This window comes from Euphorbia lathyris, chromosome 10 (genome assembly GCF_963576675.1).
Source record: "Euphorbia lathyris chromosome 10, ddEupLath1.1, whole genome shotgun sequence".
In the NCBI taxonomy this organism is placed as follows: domain Eukaryota; kingdom Viridiplantae; phylum Streptophyta; class Magnoliopsida; order Malpighiales; family Euphorbiaceae; genus Euphorbia; species Euphorbia lathyris.
In genome coordinates, this window is record NC_088919.1 from 29,550,923 (window position 1) to 29,575,865 (window position 24,943).

A 24,943-nucleotide genomic window follows, 5' to 3' on the forward strand; every position below is an offset into this window, starting at 1 on the left:
TCGAGATATTCTCGTAGTTCCTTGACGGTCTCACAACGAGTCACGACATCATCAACAGTGGGATCAAGAGTGTTTTGAATTTGATTAAACAATTTATAATCTTCCATTAACCACTTCTTACGAACATCAACATTTGTTTTAGGTGGCAGATTACCTGTCAAATGATCTTCTAAGTCAGTACTGTTGACAAACCGACGAATAGTCCATTGCCACTGAGTATAATTCTGACTCCCGAGTAATTTTCGATCCGTAATTTTGGAGGAGCCTAATGTGAGTTTAGTGACAATTTTCTTCTCGGAAACTTAGATCTTGGGCTCTGATACCATGTAAATCTCTGTAATGGTATTTCTGCACTTTTCTTATTCCATGCACACACACATATATATACAGCCTAGGAGACACCTTTACCCTACAAGCAGCCTATACATTAAATGGGTAGACTATTGGGGTTCGGTAGACTATTGGGTAAACTTTACATTCATCATAGCAGACTTTACATTAATTACAAATCTTATAATGTCATCAATAAGTGTAGATTTGTTCTGCAATTCTAGTTCACTCAATCCCATTATAGTGTTTTTATTCCATTAAATATGCAGAAGGAAAAAGAAAGAAACTAGAGCTTAAATATCTTGAATCATGAAACGTTGATTCAAAACAGCCATTGAACTTCAAATTTTGTATTGACAAGTTACTATTGTCAAATTTTTGTTGATGTACCAATTTTTTTATTGTTAACTAAGTAATGAAAGCTCTTGGGCCGATTTTTAATTATAGGGCTAGTTTTAAAAATGTTTAATTATCATCTCATTCTATTTAAATCTGGCAGCAGTTACCCAATGCGGTAAAAAAATAAATAGTCACGGTTCCTTTATTTCTCATTACCAGGTGTTCAAATTAACCACGAAATTCAGGTTTATATGAACTGTGTGCTTTCATTTACATATTGGTCAGAAGTATTGAGAAGTTCCACTCTATGGAGCAAAATACGTTTATACAACTTCTGAGTAACAGTGGTGGAAACTGCAAGGGGAGAACCAACAAAAATTTGTGGATGAGATGGCCACAAAAGATATTTGGACTTGTAATATGGATTTAGATATAGATTCAGTATGGACTAAAATGGAGCAATGTATAAAGGAAGTAGAGAAGGAAGTTCTAGGGGAATCTAAAAGTAGCATGCCACCGGGTGAGGACACATCTTGGTGGACAGAAGAAATACGACAAGTAATAAAGAGTAAGCGAGAAGCCTATAAAATATTGAGGAAATGGAGGAGTGATGAGAACTACGAAAAGTACAAAGAGGCCAAAAGGGAAGCAAAGAAGGTCATACGAGATGCTAGAGCAAAGGTGAATCGGGATCCGTATATAAAATTGGATAAGAAGGAAGGGGAAAGAGACATATATAGAATTGCTAGGATGAGAGATAGGAAGACGCGAGATCTCGGAAAAGTTTAATGTGTGAAGGATGTGGACCAAAAAGTTCTAGTTGGAGATAAGGATATCAAGGAACAACGATGGAGGTCCTATTTTGATGACTTATTTAATGGAGACTGCGGACAAGATGTTTGAGATATAAGTATCCCTCACGATATGATAAATCGTGACTGCATGCGGAGAATTCAAAAGGGTGAAGTCAAAATGGCATTAAATAAGATGAGATTGAAGAAATGGTTGACTACGTTCTTCAACAAGATTTGGAGAAACAATAAGATGCCATCATAATGGAGGAAAAGTATCCTAGTCCTTTTGTATAAGAACAAAAACGATTTCCAAGATTGTGCCAATTATAGAGGAATCAAATTAATGAGTCACACTATGAAATTGTGGGAGCGAGTGATCGAACAAAGGCTAAGGAGGACGGTGAAGATCTCGGAAAACCTGTTTGGCTTTATGCCGGGAAGATCAACTATGGAGGCCATCCATCTAATGAGACAATTAATGGAACACTATCGAAATAAGAAGAAAGACTTGCATAAGGTTTTCATTGACTTGGAAAAGGCATATGATAAGGTACCAAGGGAAGTACTTTGGTGGGCCTTAATAAGGAAAGACATTTCACGGATCTACATTGACATCATAAAGGGCATGTATAAGGGAGCGTGCACGAGTGTACGTACCAGTGTTGGGAAGACTGAAGAGTTCCCTATTACGACTGGAGTGCATCAAGGTTCCGCACTTAGCCCATTTCTTTTTGCCATTGTTATGGATGAATTAACGAGTTCCCTTCAAGATGGTATACCATGGTGCATGTTGTTTGCAGATGATATTGTGTTGGTTGATGAGACAAAAGAAGGCGTGGAGAGGAAGTTGGAACTATGGTGACAAACTTTGGAATCTAGAGGCTTTAAGTTGAGCCGAAGTAAGACGTAATATTTGGAGTGTAAGTTTAGCGGCGATAGGAGTAGGGAGGCAGGGACAATCGCCCTGGATGGGAGAGTTGTTCAGGGTTCAGATTGCTTTCGGTATTAAGGGTCTATTATTCAAACGGATGGAGATGTTGCTCATAGGATTAAATCTGGTTGGTCGAAGTGGAAGAGTGCTACGGGTTTCCTTTGTGACCCCGACATGCCTAATAGATTGAAGGGAAAATTCTACCGCACGACAATTAGACCTGCATTGTTTTATATGGTACGGAGTGTTGGGCAGTGAAACACTGTCACATTCATAAGATGTCGGTGGCGGAGATGCGTATGTTGAGATGGATGTGTGGTCATACGAGAAAGGATCGGGTGAGTAATGAAATAATTAGGACAAATGTAAGGGTTACATCTGTTGAGAATAAAATGAGGGAAAACCGACTAAGGTGGTTTGGCCATGTAAGATGAAGAGCGCTTGATGCGCCGGTTAGGAGGACTGAAGAGTGGCAAAGGGATGTAATGGTGAGGGGTAGGGGAAGACCTAAGCAAACTTGGAAAAAGGTGATCGAGAGTGATATGAGTTTATTGGGGATTGAGGAAAATATGGTAGTGGATAGGACGGAGTGGATGGAGAGAATTTATGTCGTTCATGACTTGATTTTCACGGTTTTGTATAATGGTTCATGTTAGCCGATCTCGAATCATTTCGGGACTGAAGCTTCGTTGTTGTTGTATAAATGATAGTAATGCAATTCAGTGCCTAATAATTTCATGAGCTCCTTCTAGAAATTCCTAGTAAGAAATTTGTCCCTTTCTGAAACTATGGAGTGGGGTCTCCATGTAGTTTGAAAATATCATCTAAGAAAACCTTGGCAATAGTAGCTGCTGTGGAAGGATGGGATAAGGGAATGAAGAGTCCACTCTTAGAGAACCTATCAACCACCTCTAGGATAGTGTCAAAACCTTTTGAGCAGGGTAGCTTTTCTATGAAGTCCATAGCGATGTCTTGCCATGCCCCTTTAGGAATAGGTAAAGGCTGTAATAGCCCAGGATAAGCTGTATGTACTGTTTTACACCTCTGGCAAGTTACACAGGTAGCCACCACCCTTTTGATAACATCAGTATGCAAGTTAGGCCAATAAAAACTCTGCTGGATCTTGGTGAAAGTGCCCTTTATCCCAAAATGGCCACCAAAAAGAATTGTGGCGAACTGTGAGCACTCCTCCCCTGTGCCTGAACTGGCCCCGATGTAGATTCTCTGCTTGTATCCAATCAACCCATTTTGTAGTGTAAACTTAGGATGCTGTTGAGGTTGCACAGTCAACTGTTGAAGCAATTGAGTTGCTTCAGGGTCATCCTTGTAAGATATTTGGACTTCCTCAAGCCATGTAGGCAGTACCATGGAAATGGCTAAAACCAGAGAGCATTGTCCTCTTCATGTTGTCTAGACAAGGCATCTGCCACCTTGTTCTAAGCTCCTCTTTATACTGTATAGTATATTCTAATCCTAGGAGCTTGGGCACTTCTTTATGTTGCAAGTAGGTATGTAGTTTTTGTTCTAGGAGGTGTTTAATGCTCTTATGGTCAGTTTTAATCACAAAGGATGAGTTTTCAAGGTAAGTTAAACAGGCTTGTAAGATGGCTAAAAGTTGTCTTTCGTAACAACTTAACTATTAACAGAATTTAACCGAAAACTATAGCCTCGCAAATAACACAATCAGTCCTCCTTCTTTTGATTTCTTCTAGAGTATGTGACAACTGATTGATTTTAAAAATAATGCAGGTTGCAATGTGTAATTTCCCTACAATTAAAGATGCAGCAGATGTTGCCATTGCCACTATGTTGTCTGGAATACAGGTAGGATTCCATTTTCCAAATCCAAATTATATTCAATCATTCAGTGTATTTATGGTCCTACTGATCGTTTTAGGTGTCAAGAGTAGAACTGCTGGATGAGGTCCAAATTAGGGCAATTAATATTGCAAATGGGAAGAATTTACCTGAAGTTCCTACGTTGATGTTTGAGTTCATTGGCACAGGTGAGACATGGCTCCTTTTCTTGTGATTATGTACATTTTATATATGTCCCAAAATTGGATCCGTTTAGTGTTGTAAAACATGTAAGCTTATCGATGATTGTGTGTGTATATATATATATATATATATATATAAAGAGAGAGAGAGAGGTTTTGTTTCTTCTTTTTTACCTGTATGTGACTCTTATCTCCTCTTCTTTGTACTATCAAGAGGCATATGCACGTGAGCAAACGCTAATCGTTCAGAAAGTTGCTTCTGAGCACAATGGCACAGATTTTGTTTTTGCAGAAGAGCCTGAAGCAAAAAAAGAACTATGGAAGGTAAGTAACTTAATTTGTTGGTTTTGGTTATCATTCATCTTGTTTTTGTGCAGGTTGTTGTTTTGATAACTTCCCTTACGTATCTGACTTATTTCGGGCCAATACCGTATAAATTATTAAAACAATAATAATGATAAATCTCTTTTTTCTTTTTTGCTTTTCTTTGTTGTTGTGATGGTGCTGGAGGGAGCAGGGAATGCTTATTGGTTTACTGTTTCCCATAGTTGCGAAAGGCGAAAGGCAAGCCGAGACGATAAGGGCAAAATATCGCCTTGAAGCGAGGCGACAAGTGAGGCGACAAAAAAATTAGAAAAACACAAAAAATAAAATCATAACTCAAATTGACTAGTTTAATTTCTAAAGTTGTAAAACATAAAAACTAAATCACTCATGCGTGTCTGAGATCATTTGAGCTCCCTGCCTTGACCTCTTGCACATACTTCCAACAAGGACCCATTTTTTTGTAGCTTGCGATGTATTAGAATTACTAATACTCATGATGAAAAGCATGCAAAATTTGGACAGCATAACACTTAGAACTAATAACTAATAATAACTTTGCAAAACTAATAATAAACTTGCACAATACAACAAACAATTAATAATGAACTTGTAAAAACTTCACAAACTTTCATAAAAATTTGAGTAGCATAACATTTAGAACAAGTCATAAAAATTTGGGCAGCAAACACTTAGAACCAAGAAAAGTAAGAGAGGAAGAAAAGAAACTAAGAAGATGAAGTAAGAAATAGAAGTTAGAACAGAACACAGAAAGAGAGAGAAGTAAAGTTGTCTTTGTATGTACCTGTTAGATCAGCGGTGCTGTTGGAGGAGATGAAGTGAAGTTGTCGAAGTGGATGAAGCCTCGAGCAGATGAAGTCTTCGAACTGGACACAGAGAACCCTTTATATCGCAATCGCACAAACTGTCTGCAATTTTAACCTAAATTTCACCTGAAACCCAAAGGCGACCGCCTCTCGCCTGCGGCAGAAAGGCGGTCGCCTTTCGAATTTCGCCCGGCTTCTGTTACAGAAGGCGGTGGCTTGATTGCTTGGGTCGCCTCTCGCAACTATGCTGTTTCCTTTAATGCAAATGACCTCTCCATTTCTTATGCTGGTATTGCTAATTATAAACGTATTGTGTAAAATTCATGAGAACCAATATATTTAGAAAGTATTGAGTTGAAGTCAGCAAAAGAAGTCATGACTTTACTTATGCTTCTTTCCCACTAATGTAAAAAGAAAAAATTGCAGTAGCCAGATCAGCAATTCCTAGAGTATGTGGTAGCCTTTCATGTTTGAAAGGCATAAAATGGTTACCTGATTACAGATGTGCATTTTAATTCAAGGATGATAACAAAGGATGATTATAACACGTGGTCCATATGAATGAGTGATTACTGCAGTGTGTGGCATCAGTTGAAGCACCTGAAAGTCTAAACATTCAAATTCAAATGTCATCATCACTATCAAAGATTCCTGAATATTGCTACTATTTTTTCTAGATGTCTTCAAACATAGACCAATGAGAAATGAGGCAGGGTGAGCATCGTATCAGATGATCCCAAGCTATTTTTTCTTGTTTCCATTTTCTGATCACGGCCCTCCCAACTTTTATAGGCAGCTGAACCAATATTTTCTTGGTCACTCCTGTTAAGAGTCTCCGTTTAGACCAACATTTGATTGTTTATAGGTTGGACCTGTTTTTTGTATTGCTGTACTTGGCTGGTGCTATCTTTGATACGTTTTTTTATCATCCAAGTAAAGATGTTTGTGTGCTTACATGCTTATAAGACAGATCTCTCTGTGGTCGTCAGTTCATTGATATAATCATCTCACCTAAAACTTCCGCCCAGTACTATACTGGAAATTATGCCATCCCAAAAACAAATCTAGTCTAGAAAATCTGAAGGCAGCCAGTTTATCAATGTTAAACAATTAGCATTCGAGTTTTTGTAGCTGCACATTTGAAGGACCTATGCCAGTGCCCGTTTCGATTTGAGAATTTATCATTTCCTAAAAAAAAAGAATCTGCAGCACTATCATAGTTGTTTAAGGCGCTAAGGGTTCCTGGAGCCTAGGATCAAGGCACGCGCTTGAGGAACACGAAGCGCAGAAGAAGAAATTTTTTTTTTTACTAGTTAAAGCATAAACCAAAATAACACACTTATGACCATACAACGAAACAAAACCACATAAAAACATAATACTAAATCAAAAACACCAAGTTAAGTTCATATTTTATAGAGACATTAACGTATACTTAATGTCTTAACCTAAGTGCCTAACTAATTATTAAACTAATAACCATTCATTGTCACTTGATATGCTTCTGTGTCAGTTTCTGTTTTAGTGGAGTGGAGGAGACTCATCTTTACGTGAATGCGTTTAATCTCTCTCTAGTATTTCTATATTTAGTTATGTGTCTTGATATTCTTATTTAGATCAAGGGTTAAGATTAATCTTATTTAAATTAGATTAGTGGTTGAGATTAGTCAAACATTTGTTTTACACAAAATAGTAAAAAAACAAAAACCTAGTGAAAACATTGAGGTTCGAGTTGATTCAGGTTCCGAGGCGCACAAGGCGAGAGCCTTTTAAACAGGGCCTCGCTTTTTGCAATCAAGGTTCACTACCTTGAGCCTTGAGTGAGGCGTGCCTCAGGAGCGCCTTTAACAACTATGAGCTCTATTTTGTTCTACCATAAAGTTTCTTTCAACACATTCTCTCGTTAATATGATTATGTACCCAATCAGAAACATGTTTTAGTAACTTAGCTACCTTGTGAACTTACTAATTCAAAGTTTATTTATTTATTCATTTTGGGTGCAGATAAGAAAAGAGGCTTTATGGGCTTGCTTTGCAATGGCACCCAAAAATGAGGCAATGACTTCTGTAAGTTGTGCCAAGAATATAATTATATCTCCAAATTCCATTGTTTCTCTTTTTCTGGAAATTTAGCCATTCTGACTTCGTAGTTGGAGGTTACTATTTATGCTCTCTGATATTTCTGCTAAATTAATAGATATCGCACAGGATTGTAATGCAATTTTATTTAAATCCTTGTCCATTATTTTTCATCATCTGCTTTTTTTTTCAGATTTAATATCCCAATCCTTTTCTATGATTCCTAATTGTCTAAACAGAAACCCCTTTTGTCTTCTGAAGAATGGAAGGAATATAATCCAGTTACGTATATTTAGGGATTAAAATAATTATGGGCATATTCTTTACTTTTGTCCTTGAACTATATCATCTAGCCACTATTGTGTAACGATTAGGGATATTTAGTGATTAGAGAAAAATTAGGGTTGGAGGTAGGAGAAGAATAAGAAGAGAAAGAGAACAGAGAATTGCAGAAGAGAGAAAGAAGGAAAGAGAAATAGTTTTCATTCAATATTCATCTTGATACCCTTTCCATACAAGGCATGACTCTATATAGACAAACCTACTAATAATACAACTGTTACAACTGTAAGCAGTCCTAAATAACAACTAATTAACACTTAAATGTAAAACAATCATCCACCTAATTAATAGCTAATAATTCCCTATTTAATTTCTCTAATAATTCGAATAATCGTGATAATACTTACCCCTTTAGAGCATTCTTATCCCAAGAATGTACGAATTTTGGAATTCAATGAACTTGAAAGTAATAGAGTTTGAATCACTGATTATCATTGATGTGTAATTCTGTATAAATACAAAGTAGAGTCCACGTTGTAGTGAATGACTAACCGATTAGTATAATAAGCTAACTAACTAGATACAGTGTGATCTATAACTAAAACAATATAATCTTAATAATATCTAATATCTAATACTCCCCCGTAGTCGAAGAGTTCGGAGGACGAACATTGAGACTATTTCGGAAGTCGTCGAACAGCGGAGAAGGCAGTCCTTTGGTGAATATGTCAGCAATTTGGTATCGGGATGGAACATGTAGGACACGGACCTCGCCTTTGGCGACTCTTTCACGGACAAAGTGAATATCCATTTCAACATGCTTGGTTCGGTGGTGCTGAACCGGATTGCCCGCAAGGTAAACCGCGCTGACATTATCACAATAGACAACCGCTCTGACACCATAAGAGAGTTTGAATCACTGATTATCATTGATGTGTAATTCTGTATAAATACAAAGTAGAGTCCACGTTGTAGTGAATGACTAACCGATAAGTATAATAAGCTAACTGATAACATTGAGATATTATCCCAAGGATCAAAAGAGATATTCACCTAGAACGGCCACGTGTTGATCGCCTGATACTGGAGTATCAGGGCGTATCGAGCAAAGGAGATCCGACAGGCGGATCATCAACACCTCACCACAAGAGACCTGCGGGCGAACCTATGAGGCGAATCGCCATAAGCCTCTCAATCCGCTACAGAAACGGCTGAGCCGATCCCGCAATAAAGACCATTAATAAGCTATCAATAAGCAAACGGGCATACTTAAAGGAAACCAGTAACCGCCATTAATGGAGCATTAATGGAGACTTTCTAGTTACTAAAGGTTACAACTTCATGACTATATATAGCTTGCATCTCAAGCTATCAAGGTACACATTCACTTACCCTTTGTCAATTCAGTTTGCTCTCTTGTTCTTCTATACTGACTTTGGCATCGGAGCTTCCCCCGTCGAACCCAACGACGCCCTCACAGAGACGGAAACCTATCGGAAATTCTCCACTAGTCATCACTAACTAACTAGATACAGTGTGATCTATGACTAAAACAATATAATCTTAATAATATCTAATATCTAATAGAAAGGGCTCCGGGACAGAAACAATCCATTAAATTTGTAGGGGGATGATAGTGAACTTGAAAGGGCTATGTGGCTGTGGCTGTGGCTGAAACAGACCATCTTCATTGCTTTCTGTTTTACATTCTAGAGCATCATCAACCCATATGAATTTCATTCTTCCCATTGCATAAGGTTGGTAAGCTACTACATCTCCTTTCTTTATACTAAAACCATCTTGTAGAGTATCATCAGAAAAGCAAACCTTTGTGTCAACTAGCACAACCGGGTAGTGTATGAGTGTTTCTGCGATAGCAGCATGGGGATAATTCTTCTTTTCAATAGCTCCTGCTGCTGCAATTTCTGCAAAATTTGTAAATTCCTTTGCTTCTGAAACTTTTCTTGCTTTATCCGCAACCTTTTCTTTCACATCAGGATATTTGCAAAGAACATAGATGAACAAGATAGAGTGGCTGTTGTTTTCTTTGCCATCAATCACACAGTTCAGAGTTATGTCTCATAAATATGTTTTATCGGTCTCTGTCTCATTTAGGAACCTAGACAAAATGTCATCTTTCTTCATTGTTTCTATGATAGGAGCATGAAGATACTTCGTCTTTTCAAAAGCTTCCTCTTCAATGTTGGCTGCCAAATTCTTCTTCGTTCAATCCATTCATGCTGTCTAAATCAGCTCCAAACGGAACCTTGAATATAGACTCCAAGATTGGATTCATAACCCAATCCTTATGCAGACTGGTATAAGGTTTAGCCACCATTAGAACATCACCACAAGGAACTTCATTACTCCCCGTCATTTTTAGCAAAACAACTTGTCCTCGACCATCACTAGCATTTGCATGTCCAAAAAATGAGTAGCTCAATCCAAGACCTTTAGCACTTCTCTTTTGCTCATCATATTCATCATTGTCATCATCATCTCGAACCCTTTTTAGAACTAGGAGATTTAACTGACATTTATTGAGTTGCTGAGGGATTTGTAGTATTCTTTCCTGCTGAAGAAGCCCAAGTTGATCAACTGCTTGCTTTGCACTCACCACAAAAACATGAAATTTCTTCTTCAGTGTAAATTCATCTTGATGATCCTTAATATAATGGGCTAAAACAAGGGTTTGATTGCTTGGATTTAAGCCTTGTACAAGGTAGAAAGAACTCATTCCCCTCTCAAGTTTGACAACGCTAAAATGATGGAATGGAATTAATGGTCGAAATAAAGGATTTTCACCCTCGAAAAAGACCTCTTCAATATGCTCAACTATTGAGTCTACCTCATTGGTTACCATGTTAACTGCTATAGAACACTCCAAGCAGCACTTCAAATTCTTCAATCCAGGGCCATAAAAGTCTCAAATACATCTTTGATCAGCGTGATTTGAATTTGAGGCAAAGAAGATGGGTGGAGTTTCTCAAGGATTATGATTGCACAATTCAGTACCATCCAGGGAAAGCAAACGTTGTAGCAGTTGCTTTAAGTAGGAAATCTCTGGGTAGCTTAGCTCATCTTTCCGTAGTGAGGAGACCTTTGATTGGTGATATTCATGAATTGATTAATCGAGGAGTAGAGTTTGAGGCAACATCTGAAGCGTTGGTAGCTCATTTTCGTGTTAGACCTATTCTATTAGATAGAATCAAGGCAGCCCAACAAGAAGATCCTCAATTGTGTAAAGTTAGGGATGGTGTTTGTCAGGGTAAGGTTCAAGACTTTGTGATTGGTGACGATGAAGTTCTTCGTTATGGGACTAGACTATGTGTTCCTGATGTTGATGTTTTAAAAAGGGAAATTTTGGAGGAAGCACACTGTTCAGCTTATACAATTCATCCTGGTTCCACTAAGATGTATAGAGATTTAAGGGAGATATACTGGTGGAGTGGAATAAAGAGAGATGTTGCAGACTTTGTTGCTAAATGCCTTACTTGTCAACAAGTCAAGGCAGAACATCAGAGACTATATGGGTTGCTCCAACCATTACCTATTCCTGAGTGGAAGTGGGAGAACATTGCTATGGACTTCGTGGTAGGATTGCCTCGTACTAGGGGAGGGTATGATTCCATTTGGGTGATAGTCGACCGTTTAACTAAGTCTGCTCATTTTCTTCATGTGAAGATAACTTATGATTTTTCTAAGCTTGCTTAGTTATACATTGATGAGATTGTTAGACTTCATGGAGTCCCAGTCTCTATTGTGTCGGATCGTGGTGCTCAATTCACTTCTCGATTCTGGAAGAAATTTCAAGAAGCACTAGGTACAAAACTTCATTTTAGCACAGCGTTTCATCCTCAGACGGACGGACAGTCAGAGAGGACTATTCAGACTTTAGAGGATATGCTTCGGGCTTGTATTTTTGATTTTGGCCAAAATTGGGATCATCATTTGCCTTTGGTAGAGTTTGCTTATAACAATAGCTATCAAGCTAGCATTGAGATGGCACCTTATGAAGCTTTGTATGGTCGTAAGTGTCGGTCGCCAATTTGTTGGGATGAGGTTGGAGAAAGGAGACTCACTAGACCTGAATTGATACAGTTGACTTCAGATAAAGTTCGTGTTATCCGTGATAGACTCTTAACAGCTCAGAGTAGGCAAAAGAGTTATGTTGATCCGAGGCGCAAGAATGTGGAATTTCAGGTCGGTGATCATGTATTTCTGAAGGTCTCTTCGATGAAAGGAATCATGCGTTTTGGCAAGAAAGGAAAATTGAGTCCGCGTTATGTAGGCCCGTTTGAGATTCTTGAAAGGATTGGTGCAGTTGCATACCGTTTAGCTCTTCCACCTGATTTCTCTAAGGTTCACCCGGTATTCCATATATCGATGCTTAGGAAATATATTCCAGATACTTCCCATGTTTTGAAACCTCAAACTATACAAGTTAGAGATGATCTGTCTTATGAGGAGCAACCTGTAAAGATTTTAGACAGTCAAGTTCGAAAGCTGCATTCAAAAGAGATTCCTGTAGTTAAAGTTCTTTGGCAAAACCACTCTAGTAGTGAAGCCACTTGGGAGACTGAATCTGAGATGCGAATTAGATATCCTCATTTGTTCGATATTACAGGTTAGTGTTTCCGTAATCTAAATTCGGGGTCCGAATTTCTTTAGGGGGGAAGAATGTAATGACCCCAACCTAGATAATATCTATATTTTATTTTGAGTTAATTAAAGTATTTTTTTTATATATAACAAAATTTTGGTTATTTAAAAGAATAAATTTGTGTTATAAAGATTACCTTTTATTTATCTCAAGTTATTATTGTGTTCAAAGGCTTTCTCATTTTTCCTCCTAAATAGAGCCCACCACCATCTTAAACCTATTTACTGTTCTCTTTTTTATGGGTATCAAAGAAAATAGCCAATAAACTTCCGCCTCCTTTTTTTTTCACACTCTGATGTTCTTCATGTGCCACTGACAACCTAGTTTTTCCTTGGGTTGATTGTTTGTAGATTGGATCTTATTCTTCCAATTGATCAAGTAAGTTTGATTTTAGTGTCTTTTTATATATTATTTCATTTTTTTTCTGGTGCGGAGAATAAGTTCATGTATAGATAGTGGGTTCTTTTTCTATTTTATACAAATCTGAAATCTAGAAATTCAACCAAATTGGTCCTAGTATTAAACATATTATTTTTTATTATGTAGGAGTAAGATTTGTAGTTTTTGTGTCAACCCTCTTTCAACCATTATCCTTCTTTCTCTTTTGTTCTCTGTCAAAGTTTATTTAAATTAAAGATCCTAATTAAAATGGTTTTATTGCACCATTATTTCCAAAATGCTCTTTTGGGTCGAATAAATATGGTTTGCAATTTTAGTTTTGTTTAAAACATTAATATATTTCTTTAATTGGGGTGTTGATGTGTTTAATCTCTAACTATGCATAATCGAAAATTGTTAGGTTAAACTCTTGTTTATACACTTTACATTTTGTTGATTTCCATTTTTCCCAAAAGAATTCAGAACCTCCTACCGATTTAATTCTAATCCTAGTCTTAGATTAATTCGTTGATGTTTTTTTCCGTTGGAATTTATAGGAGATACTATTCCTTCGGTCGATTGAGTGGTGAGCTGCCAGGATTCTTAGATTTATCATTCGGTTGGATATCAAGTGAGTGGTAATTATAGTATACGGCACTGTTTAATTGAAATATCAGACTTTAAACTGTTTATCAAAAATTGACATTTGATTATATGTTTCCTTTTATATAAGCATAGATTTTGAACCTTATGTTTACAAAATATCCTTAGTATTAGAGCGTATATTCTGGGAACAGGCCTTTATGTTGATTTGTTTTATTATCAGGTACAATGAATTTATTAAAATTTGATTTGATATGATTTGTAGTTTCTGATACGCGATTTATCGCAGTTATTACCCTTGTTTTAGAAATCTAATAATTTGTTCAATCAGTTATAATTTTCTGATTTATATATATATATACTGTATGTTTTCAAACTGGTACAAGTGCTCAGTATATCTGTATCTGTTATCTGACCTCTCACCGATCTTCATAACATTAGGATTTTGCACTTGTCTTCGAGTCAGGTTGTCAGTTGTCAGTCTGTCGTCGGTTGTGTCAGTATTAGAATCATGCATAAGATCGGTGAAGGCAATTATCTGTTATCTGTATCTGTTATTGGTAGCGCGCTTACCATTTATCTGGCCCTGGTGGTGTGCAGTATCACCACTCTGTTACACTGTACCATGTGTTTTAAAGCTTATGCCTTATTTTCTGATTATTCTAATATTTGATATTTTGAAAGGCTTCAGTATTATATTTGACAATTGATTACCAGCATTTTGATTTGATTATCTAATATTGACCTTTTTGTTTAACTGAGTTTGAAATACTATATTTTGAACTATATTTGTCATAATTTAAAAGTATCAGCCTATCTGCCTGTTCCTTTTCTACTGTGTACTATAGCTACTGCTCACTGAGGTTTTCGCTCGTATAGACGAAAATCTCATACCACGTTGAATATTTCTTTTTCAGATTAAGGTCCCTGTTCGTGAGGTAACCCTTGGAATGATGTTGAAGGAGACTGCTTAATGATTTAGCTTCATATTATTTTGGAGACTTTTGATTATTGAGATTTGACTTGAATAATTTGATTCTTTTAAGGCTTATTGATGTAATTGAGATGATTTGGATATTCTGTTAGTAAATTTTGGAATTTCTATTAGTTCAGAATTAAGGCTAGCATAGATTAAAGTTAACTTAATTTATGCGCCGGTCATGGCCTGGGTTGGGTCGTGACATGTAGTATCACAAAGCAATAGGACTGCTGATAGGGCTGATGGATACCATGGGTCTCCCAACATTGCATAGTAGCTTTCATTTAGCATCCCTGTAACCTTGCCCACCCTTGCAAGCATACCACTATCATAATCAACCGAGAATCCATCTATCCCCTTCTTACCTTTCTTCTTTTGCTTACTATGATTTACCTTCTCACTACCTCCTCCTATTACCTTCACCAATGGAATTACTCCCCCTTTTAAATCATTCTTATCCCCAAGAATGTAACAATAAACAGGGCTGCCACATAGTCCAAACTTGGACTGGAAATTTGCTTGTCCATTGATGGATGAGGAATCCATAGGTAAACTATTATGAGCTAGGTCGATTCTGAAGGTTAAGTTGGATTGCAGATTGTTTGGGCTGTTTGAGAGCCAAGGTGGAGTGGTGAATGGAGATTTGAAGAGTTGTTGAGTTGTTACCCATGTTTGGTTGATGGTAGTAGAAGTTTTGGTGTAGGAATGGTTAGTTTGGGGCCATTACTTTGGAGCTAGGGAAGATCTAAATGTAGGATTGGGCTTCGGAACCTCAATCTCATCATTCAAATGAGTGTCTTGAAACCTAGCTTGCTTATAGGATTCCATGGGTTGATATGATCTTGATTCAGATTGTATTTTAGGTATCAACATGTTAATAACAGTAGTCTGATTCCTTATCTCTTCAAACTGCTGGTGGTGCTTGTCTAGGCTGCCCAACTTCCTTGCAGAAACTTCCTCCAACAATTGAGATGCAATTGAAGAAGGATCCATTATTTCTTCAGGTTTTTCTTGCAAACTGAAATCTGGTGGCTCTAATTTCCTTTCAGGAATTTCATCAGACACTTGGGGTGCAATTGAAGAAGGATTTGAAACTCCTCTAAATTCTTGAATCGATTGAATCAAGTTTGAGAAGGATTTGCGGATTTGTTCATAATTTTCTTCTTGTTCCTTGCGAAGCAGTTTCCATTGTTCGTCAAACCTTTGTTGCCGCTCGCGCGTCTCCTTGCAGTACCGTTCCATTTGTTGTTCAAAATCTTCCATGGCCGGAGGAAAGACTCTCTGATACCAATGTAACTGTCAGATATCAATATGAAGTGGACCTTTAACTATCAGCTTGAGATTATTTTTTCAAATGGTCCTATGACAGTAACGATTAGGGATATTTAGTGATCAAAGAAGAATTAGGGTTGGAGGTAGGAGAAGAATAAGAAGAGAAAGAGAACAGAGAATTGCATAAGAGAGAAAGAAGGAAAGAGAGATAGTTTTCATTCAATATCTTATACCTTTTCCATACAAGGCATGGCTCTATATAGACAAACCTACTGCTGATGTGGCAGCAGTTACAGAATCCTACAACTGTAAACCGTCCTAAATAACAACTAATTAACACTTAAATGTAAAACAATAATCTGCCTAATTAATAGCTAATAATTCCCCATTTAATTTCTCTAATAATTCGAATAATCGTGACATATTGCCTATGAAGCACCGATACTTCCCGGAGGTCACCGTACGCGTATCTAATACTCCGGGTGCGGGGATTCGCCGGGATACGTAGGGGATTCGCCTAGGAAGTATCCCCTTTTTTCTTTTCTTTTTTAAATGAGGGGATACGCGGGGACACTTCGGGGACACGTCGGGGATACTTCGGGGATACTTTAGGGGTTTTTAAAAAAAACTTTGAAAGTATAAGGGTTTTTAAAAAAAACTCAGTAAATAGAAGGATTAAAATGAAATAATCCAAGATTACTGGTATATACAGGGTTACCGCGATTGAATTGAACCCTAAACTAAATTGAAAATCTCTCCTGTCGATTGAACCCTAATCTTATCGAGTTCTTCTGTTCAGTCGATCCCTCTGACTCATCTAGTCGATCCCTCTCATCTAGTCTTCCTCTCATCTGGTCGATTTCCTCTGGTCGAGTTTTTCTTCTCATGGCCGACCTGCTTTATGAATATGATTTGTGATTTATATATTTATGTATCTTTTGAATTTTATATATATTATTAATTATATATAAAATTTGCCGTATCCCCGCCGTACCCGTATCTCATATTTTTTTAGAAATGCCGTTTGCTGTACCCGTACGAGTATCCGCACCCGTATGCGTACCCGTATCGGTGCTTCATAGCATATTGCTCAACTTCTGTTATAAATTCATTTCTAGTAATTTTGAGCTTTTCTCATGACTCAAGAGTCTTTCGTGAAATTATATTGTGTATGTTGCTTACTCTTTGCTGTATATGGAAGTTTAAATTTGTCATTTTTAGTATCACCTATGTAGTGATTTATGGATGATTATGTTGGCGGTAGCAAAAGTTGTTCAGGGGTTATGGTGGACAACAATTATTTAATTATATTGTTGGCGATCCTGGCTCATTGGGCGGTGGTTATAGTTATTTGTTGCTATTCAAAGCTTTTAGTGTCACGGGAGTGGTTTATTGTGGAAGGTGATAGTTTTAGATTGGGTCGTTAATGGCATTAGTACTGTTGGCTAATATATTGTTTCACCAGTTGTGAAGCTAAAGGAGGATTGTTACGGTTCAAGTTCACCTGCAGTGGTGGTGATACTAAAGATTGAGAGTGCTTGTCTTCTTGATTGAAATTAGATGTCAATGGCAATCCTCGAATACCAAAGTTTTGCTTTCCTTTGATCATCATTACTTCAAACATTAATGTTCTTTGAAATATTGTTTTTTTATCATCTAACCAAATTATTCTTTTTTAAAAAAAAAACAAAAACCGAGAAGAAAAAATCTTTACAGTCATTTGAATATGTGATATTTAACTTCTAGAATTGACTGTCTTTTTTACAAGTGATTGACAATTTTTCATGTTTCTATAAAATCTTTATTCATCGTTTCCCAATCTTCTTCCTTTTATGTAGGACGTATGTGTTCCTCTCTCACGGCTGGCTGAATTGATATCAAGGTCTAAACAAGAGTTGGATGCATCACCACTGCTTTGGTATACATTTGAACTATGGTTTTTTTTTGTCTTGATTTTTTTATCTTTATTAAATTGAGAAGCACCAATGCATATTCCATTTCTCCAATTGTAGCACAGTTATTGCTCATGCTGGGGATGGGAACTTTCACACTGTGATTCTTTTTGATCCTAATCAAGAAGACCAGCGGCAAGAAGCAGAAAGACTTAACCACTTTATGGTTCACACTGCTTTGTCAATGGAAGGTACCTACTTATGGATGCCTGTTTTGTGTCTTCAGACAAGGAAATAATCTAACACGTCGAGGGCTATTAGTCATGAGTATTCACATTATTTTTTCTTGCTTACCCTATATGTTTGAGGTTTGGGAGAAAGAGGAATCGAATGGTTGACGACGTTCTTCAACAAAATTTGGAGAAACAATAAGATGCCATCAAAATGGAGGAAAAGTACCTTAATCCCTTTGTATAAGAACAAAGGCGATGTCCAAGATTGTGCCAACTATCGGGGAATCAAATTAATGAGTCACACTATGAAACTTTGGGAGCGAGTGATTGAACAAAGGCTAAGAAGGACGGTGAAGATCTCGGAAAACCAGTTTGGCTTTATGCCGGGAAGATCAACTATGGAAGCCATCCATCTAATGAGACAATTAATGGAGCACTATCGAAATAAGAAGAAAGACTTGCATATGGTTTTCATTGACTTGGAGAAAGCATATGATAAGGTACCAAGGGAAGTACTTTGGTGGGCCTTGATAAGGAAAGGCATTTCGCGGAAATATATTGACATCATAAAGGACATGTATGAGGGAGTATGCACGAGTGTACGTACTAGTGTTGGGAAGACTGAAGAGTTTCCTATTACGATTGGAGTGCATCAAGGTTCCGCACTAAGCCCATTTCTTTTTGCCATCGTTATGGATGAACTAACAAGTTCACTTCAAGATGGTATACCATGGTGCATGCTGTTTGCAGATGATATTGTGTTGGTTGATGAGACGAAAGAAGGAGTGGAGATGAAGTTGGAACTATGGAGGCAAACTCTAGAATCTAGAGGCTTTAAGTTGAGTCGAAGTAAGACAGAATATTTGGAGTGTAAGTTTAGCGGCTATAGGAGTAGGGAGGCAGGGACAATCACCCTAGATGGGAGAGTTGTTCAGGCCTCGGATTGCTTCCGGTATTTAGGATCTATTATCCAAACGGATGGAGAAGTAGATGGAGATGCTGCTCATAGGATTAAAGCTGGTTGGTCGAAGTGGAAGAGTGCTACGGGTTTCCTTTGTGATCCCGGCATGCCTAATAGATTGAAGGGAAAATTCTACCGGACGGCAATTAGACCAGCATTGTTATATGGTACGGAGTGTTGGGCAGTGAAACACTGCCACATCCATAAGATGTCGGTGGCGGAGATGCGTATGTTGAGATGGATGTGTGGTCACACGAGAAAGGACCGGGTGCGTAATGAAATAATTAGGAGGAGGGTGGTCGAGAGTGATATGAGTTTATTGGGAATTGAGGAAAATATGGTAGTGGATAGGACGGAGTGGAGGGAGCGAATCTGTGTCGCTGACACGACTTGATTTTCACGGTTTTATATGATGGTTCATGTTAGCCGACCCCGAATCATTTCGGGACTAAGGCTTTGTTGTTGTTGTTGTTGTTGTACCCTATATGTTTGAGCTATTACCTCTTGTACCCATAACATGGGATAAAGGTAATCATAAGATTTAAATGGTTGGGGTGTAAATGTTTGATACTTGGGAGCATAGTTGTGAAAGTCGAAAGGCGAACGAGTCGAGGCGATAAGGGCAAAATATCGCCTCTCGCACGTGAGGCGACAAACAAACCAGGAAAGCACAAAAATAAAACCATAACTTGAATTGACTAGTTTAACTTCTAAAGTTGTAAAAAACAAAATAAAACTTCAAATCCTAATAACATGTCATCAAACAAACATCATTATCAATCCTAATCCTAATAGCACCTACTCCAAAATAAAACCTAATTCCTAATAACATATCAAACAAACATGATCATCAATCCAAATCCTCATCATCAATCTCCATGTCATCATTAATGTTTTCCACTTTTTCATCCTTGTATTCATCTTCATCTTTATACTCATCCTCCTCATCATCATTATCATAGTTGCGAAAGGTGATCGCCTCGGTCACCTGAGACGAGAGGCTATTGCGCCCCTGCCTTCTGTAATGGAAGGCAGGCGAAATTCGAAAGGCGACCGCCTTTCCGCCGCAGGCGAGAGACGGTAGCTTTTAGGTCTCAGCCGAAAATATATTTTCAGGTGTAAAAAAAAAAAAAGAAAAGTAAATGTAAATATAAGGGTAAGTGAAATTAAGAGCAAGTGTAATCAGACATTTGTGCGATAAGCGATAGAAGGGTTCTCCTTGTCCAGTTCGAACTTATCTCCTCGAGGCTCTATCCACTTCGAGAACTTCCTTTCATCTCCTCCAACAGCACCGCCAATCTAATAGGTACGTACTTCATCTTCATCTCTTCTCTGTTCTGTTTCTAATTTCACAACTTTACTTCTTTCTCTCTTCTCAGTTTTGTTTCTAACATCTAATTCTTACATCATTTTCTTAGTTTCTTTTCAGCCCAAATTTTTAATTCTTGTTCTAAATGTTATGCTTTCCAAATTTTTATGAAAGTTTGTGAAATTTTTACAAGTTTATTATTAGTTGTTTGTTGTGTTGTGCAAGCTTATTAATAGTTTTGTTAAGTTTATTATTAGTTATAAGTGTTATGGTGCCCAAATTTTGCAGGCTTTTCATCATGAGTATTAGTAATTCCAACACATCGAAAGCTATAAAAAGAACGAATCCTTATTGGAAGTATGTGCAAAGGTCAAGGCAGGAAACTCAAATGGTCTAAGATGTAATTTCTGTGATTTTATCGCAGGAGGGATATGTAGAGCTAAACATCATATTGTTGGGGAAAATATTAATGTCAAAAAGTGCGTGAAATGTCCACCTCATGTACGCTAAGAAATTCGAGATTATATGATATCGAAAAAGATAATTAAGATTGTTGATGAATATATTGATATTACTAATTTAGATAGTTTTGGTGATGATGAGACCGGGGTTGATGATCTTGGAGAGCCCAAGAGTGGAAGTATTAAATCAGCTCATAGGCCAAAAAAAGCAAAGCTAAAGGGCCCGATTGATGTGTTTTTTTGCTCCTGATGCTGAAAAAGCCCTCGAAGATAGAAAGTTGAGGCAAACAACCATCAATGAAACATGCAAAAAAGAGCTTCGAGGAAAAGCTTTTGCGGACATAGCTAAGTAGATGTATGATGCATCAATTCCTTAATGCTGTAACTTATTCTAGTTTTGCTGTGATGCTTGAGTATGGTGAACATTATGGTGTTGGAATCAAGTCGCCTAGCGTTTGAGTCCCTTTTCTGATGATGGTTAAAATGAAATAATATGAAGAAGAATGGGAAAAACATGGGTGCTCAATTATGGCGGATGGTTGGACAGACAAGAGGCAATTAACTTTGATTAATTTCTTAGTTAATTCTTATAAAGGGATTGATTTTATTGAATTTGTTGATGCTTCTAAGTATTCAAAGACAAGTATGAAATTGTATGAATTATTTGATCGGATGGTGCTCAAAGTTGGGGAGAAGAATGTGATCCAGTTTATTACTGATAGTGCAACATCAAATGTGCTTGCAGGTTCTATTATTATTAATTTGCAACCTTTTATTAGTTTCTTACTTACGCTTTATTAGTTTGCAACCTTTTATTAATTGTTATTACATTTCTACATGAAAACTTTTGGAGGTAAAGAGACCAAACTTGTATTAGACTTCATGTGCAGCTCTTGAACATAACCTTTAGTCCATGTGCTTCGATTGGTGGATGGTGAGAAAAAGCCTGACATGGGATATATCTATGAGGCTATGTATAGGGCTAAAGAGGGGATAACAAAAGTCTTTGACCTCAAGAAAGAAAATTATGATCTATGATATCATTATGGCAACTCCACCAACCACTGTATGCAGCTGGATTCCTTTTAAATCCAAAATTCCTTGATGCATCTGATGCAAATGGTGAGATTAAAAAATACTATTTAAAAGCGTTGGAGAGATTGGTAGAACGTGAAGATGAACAAGACAAGATTGGTGAACAATTGATTTTGTATCAAAATTCTAGTAATAACCTATTTAAAATGAAGTGGCAGTTAGACATAGAAAGACAATGAGTCCAAGTATATAATTTTAACTTCCGATTTTTAAGTTTCTATACATTTACACATTCATATTTATTATTTTACAACTTGATTGCATTTTAATATTTGTTTGTAATTTTCTTTGTTCAGTTGCATGGTGGGAGACATGGATCATGTACTCCACAATTATAAAAATTTGCCATTATCAAATCAATGCAATGAGCTGCACATGGAGTCCAATACAAGTTTGGCATTTTTACCTCCAAAAGTTGTTCTGTGAAAATATAATAACAATTAATAAAAGGTTGCAAACTAATGAAGTACAAGTAAAGCACATTTGATGTTGCACTATCAGTAATAAATGTTAGGCGGCTTGATTCCAACAGACTCAAGCATCACAACAAAACTAGGATAAGTTACAGCATTGAAAGGAATTGCTGCATCATACATCCACCTAGCTATATCTGCGCAAGCTTTTCCTCGAAGCTTTTTTTTTTTGCATGTTTCATTGATGGTCGTTTGCTTCAAGTTTCTATCTTTGAGGTCTTTTTCAGCATCAGTAGTAAAAAAACACATCCATCGGGCTTTTATCTTTGGTTTTTTTGGCCTATGCAGTGATTTAATATTTCGCTGTTAGCCTCAGTCTCATCATTGCCAAAACTATCTAAATTAGTAATAATCAAATATGCTCATCAATAATCTTGCATTTTTCGATATCGTATAATCTCGAATTTCTTGGCTTACATGAGGTGGACATTTCGCACTTCTTGACATTAGTATTTTTCCCAACAATATAATGTTAAGCTCTACATATCCCTCATTTGGAGATAATTTGAGCTCCCTTGACCTCTTTTTATAGCTTTCTATGTATAGAAGTTAGAAACAAAGCAGAGAAGAGAGAAAGAAGTAAAGTTGTGAAAGCAGAAAAAGAACATAGAAGAGATGAAGATGAAGTAAGAAATAGAAATTAGAAACAGGACAGAGAAGAGATGAAGGAAGTTGTCTAAGTAGATAGAGCTTGAGATGAAGTTAGGACTGGACAAGGAGAACCCTTCTATCACTTACCGCACAAATGTTCTGATTACACTTACTCCAAATTTTGACCTAATTTCACTAACTCTTGTATTTACTTTTTTTTTTTTACAAGTAAAAGTATATTTTCGCCTGAGACCTAAATGCGACCGCCTCTCGCCTGAGGTGGAAAGACGGTGGCTTTTCGAATTTTGCCCGCCTTCCATTACAGAAGGCGGGGGCAGGATCGCATTTCGCAACTATGCTTGGGAGTCATAACTGTCATTCTGAACAATTCGCGCTGCTAAACATCGTTTTTTTTCCTGGTAATAAATAATGGGCAGGAACATGTACTGGTGAACATGGTGTCGGAACAGGGAAACTGAAGGTATTTTGTTTGTGTTATAGACCTATATGTATATCATGTCATATATTGATGCTTATTTCATGTTGAGTGGGTTAACAAATATCTATCATGACAATGGGTTTATGTTCCTTGTGTTTTTAAACTTAAATTTCATGTTTTGAAGTGGAAATGAAACCGCTGGATTGGTCACTGTATGGTTGAAATTGAGACCAATACTGAAAATATGCTCATCAAATTTTATTGTTTTAAACTCAATTTCGGTGTTATGATCACTGTTTTATGATTCGATTCAGCTCTATTTTGAGCTGAATCTATAGGGTGAATCTAAATTACTTGATTCAGCTCTATTTTAAGCTGAATCTGTAGGGAGAATTTAAATTATAACAGAATCTTACGATTCACGATTCGAATTATACGATTCGATTCAGCTCTATTTTGAACCGGATCTTCATCACCGTTCATCAAAAACTTCAACAACACTAGCTACTAAACTCACTCTCCTCTGATTGATTGTTATTTATGAAGTTATCAACTCTAACGAGTTCCTATCAAGTTATCAACTCAAACTAGTTCCACTCCATCATTATCAAGTTGACAACAAGAGCAAAAGATAGAGTCAGAAACTCAAACTCTCCGTCTCCACTAAGTTATTAAACAAGTCCGATTTGTGAATTAGTTTTGTTAGGATTGTATTTGCATTAAATTTGAATTTTAAGTAATTGGTTGATATAGTTTCTTTTTTAACATTAAAATTGCATTTCTAGACTAATATTTGATAATATTTTGAGTTCTAACATGTTAAATATTTTATTTTTTTATAAATATTATGAATTTGAACTGAATCTTATTATCTTACGATTCACGAGTCATGATTCACAAAATGAGGATTTTGATTCACAAGTCGGAGCTTGATTTGACAACTATGGTTGTGATGGCCAACTCTAGTTCTTGGATGAGAATGAGTAAATATTATGAAGTCCGATTGGTCAGTTAAAAAGCTGTGGTTTCTTGTTTACGTTCATGATAATACTAACTGTTCATGGGATTTGTCATTTTCTTATGAAATAATTGTCCTTATGGTATATGTTATGTGGTCCAGTATCTCGAGAAGGAACATGGCATCGAGGCCTTGAAGACAATGAAAAGAATTAAAGCAGCTTTAGATCCAAATGATATCATGAATCCAGGAAAGCTCATTCCACCCCATGTTTGCTTATGAAAAGCTTGTCTGCTGTGGCTGGGAGGCAATTGGGGGGGGGGGGGGGGGGGGGGGGGTGGGCCCACCTATTTGCTATTTGGTATGTCCTCTCTTAAAAGGACATGCTGTACCATTCCAAAAGGTATCTTTCTTTGATCTATACCATTTAGAATATCTGGCCCTACTTACATGATCTTTTCAGTATACCTAAGGCTAATATAGACAAATGCTGGTGAGTAGGTCCTCATATTGTACTATTTCCACAGTACGAAGTCGTTCAGAACATTTTAGCTTATTTCAATGTATTAGTTCTCCTCAAGCTTGTGTCATCTATGCTACATACACCAAATTGTACATTCATACTGTATGATGTCAAAATCATGTGTAATTTTTGTTTTTAATTGTTTTGTTTTTCATTGGAAGTGTTCAGTCAAATTGGCTCTAAGTCAAAATTTCCCTCATTCAACTC

General features: G+C 37.0%; 1 protein-coding gene across 15 annotated transcripts in view; it reads left to right on the plus strand.

The window, feature by feature from the left end:
* Window positions 1-24,541, plus strand: part of LOC136208528 (D-lactate dehydrogenase [cytochrome], mitochondrial) — a 35,914-nt gene extending 11,373 nt beyond the window's left edge. For 4 of the 15 annotated variants that reach the window (XM_065999467.1, XM_065999468.1, XM_065999469.1 and 1 more), the window contains 7 exons: window positions 4,144-4,218; window positions 4,292-4,400; window positions 4,609-4,718; window positions 7,550-7,612; window positions 17,640-17,719; window positions 17,814-17,944; window positions 18,062-20,025. In XM_065999467.1, coding sequence (XP_065855539.1) covers window positions 4,144-4,218; window positions 4,292-4,400; window positions 4,609-4,718; window positions 7,550-7,612; window positions 17,640-17,719; window positions 17,814-17,944; window positions 18,062-19,281 — 1,788 coding nt within the window. In that variant the 3' untranslated portion in view covers window positions 19,282-20,025. The other 11 variants (XR_010677193.1, XM_065999471.1, XR_010677194.1 and 8 more) reach the window with 11 other exon arrangements.
* Window positions 24,542-24,943: the final 402 nt, after the last annotated feature.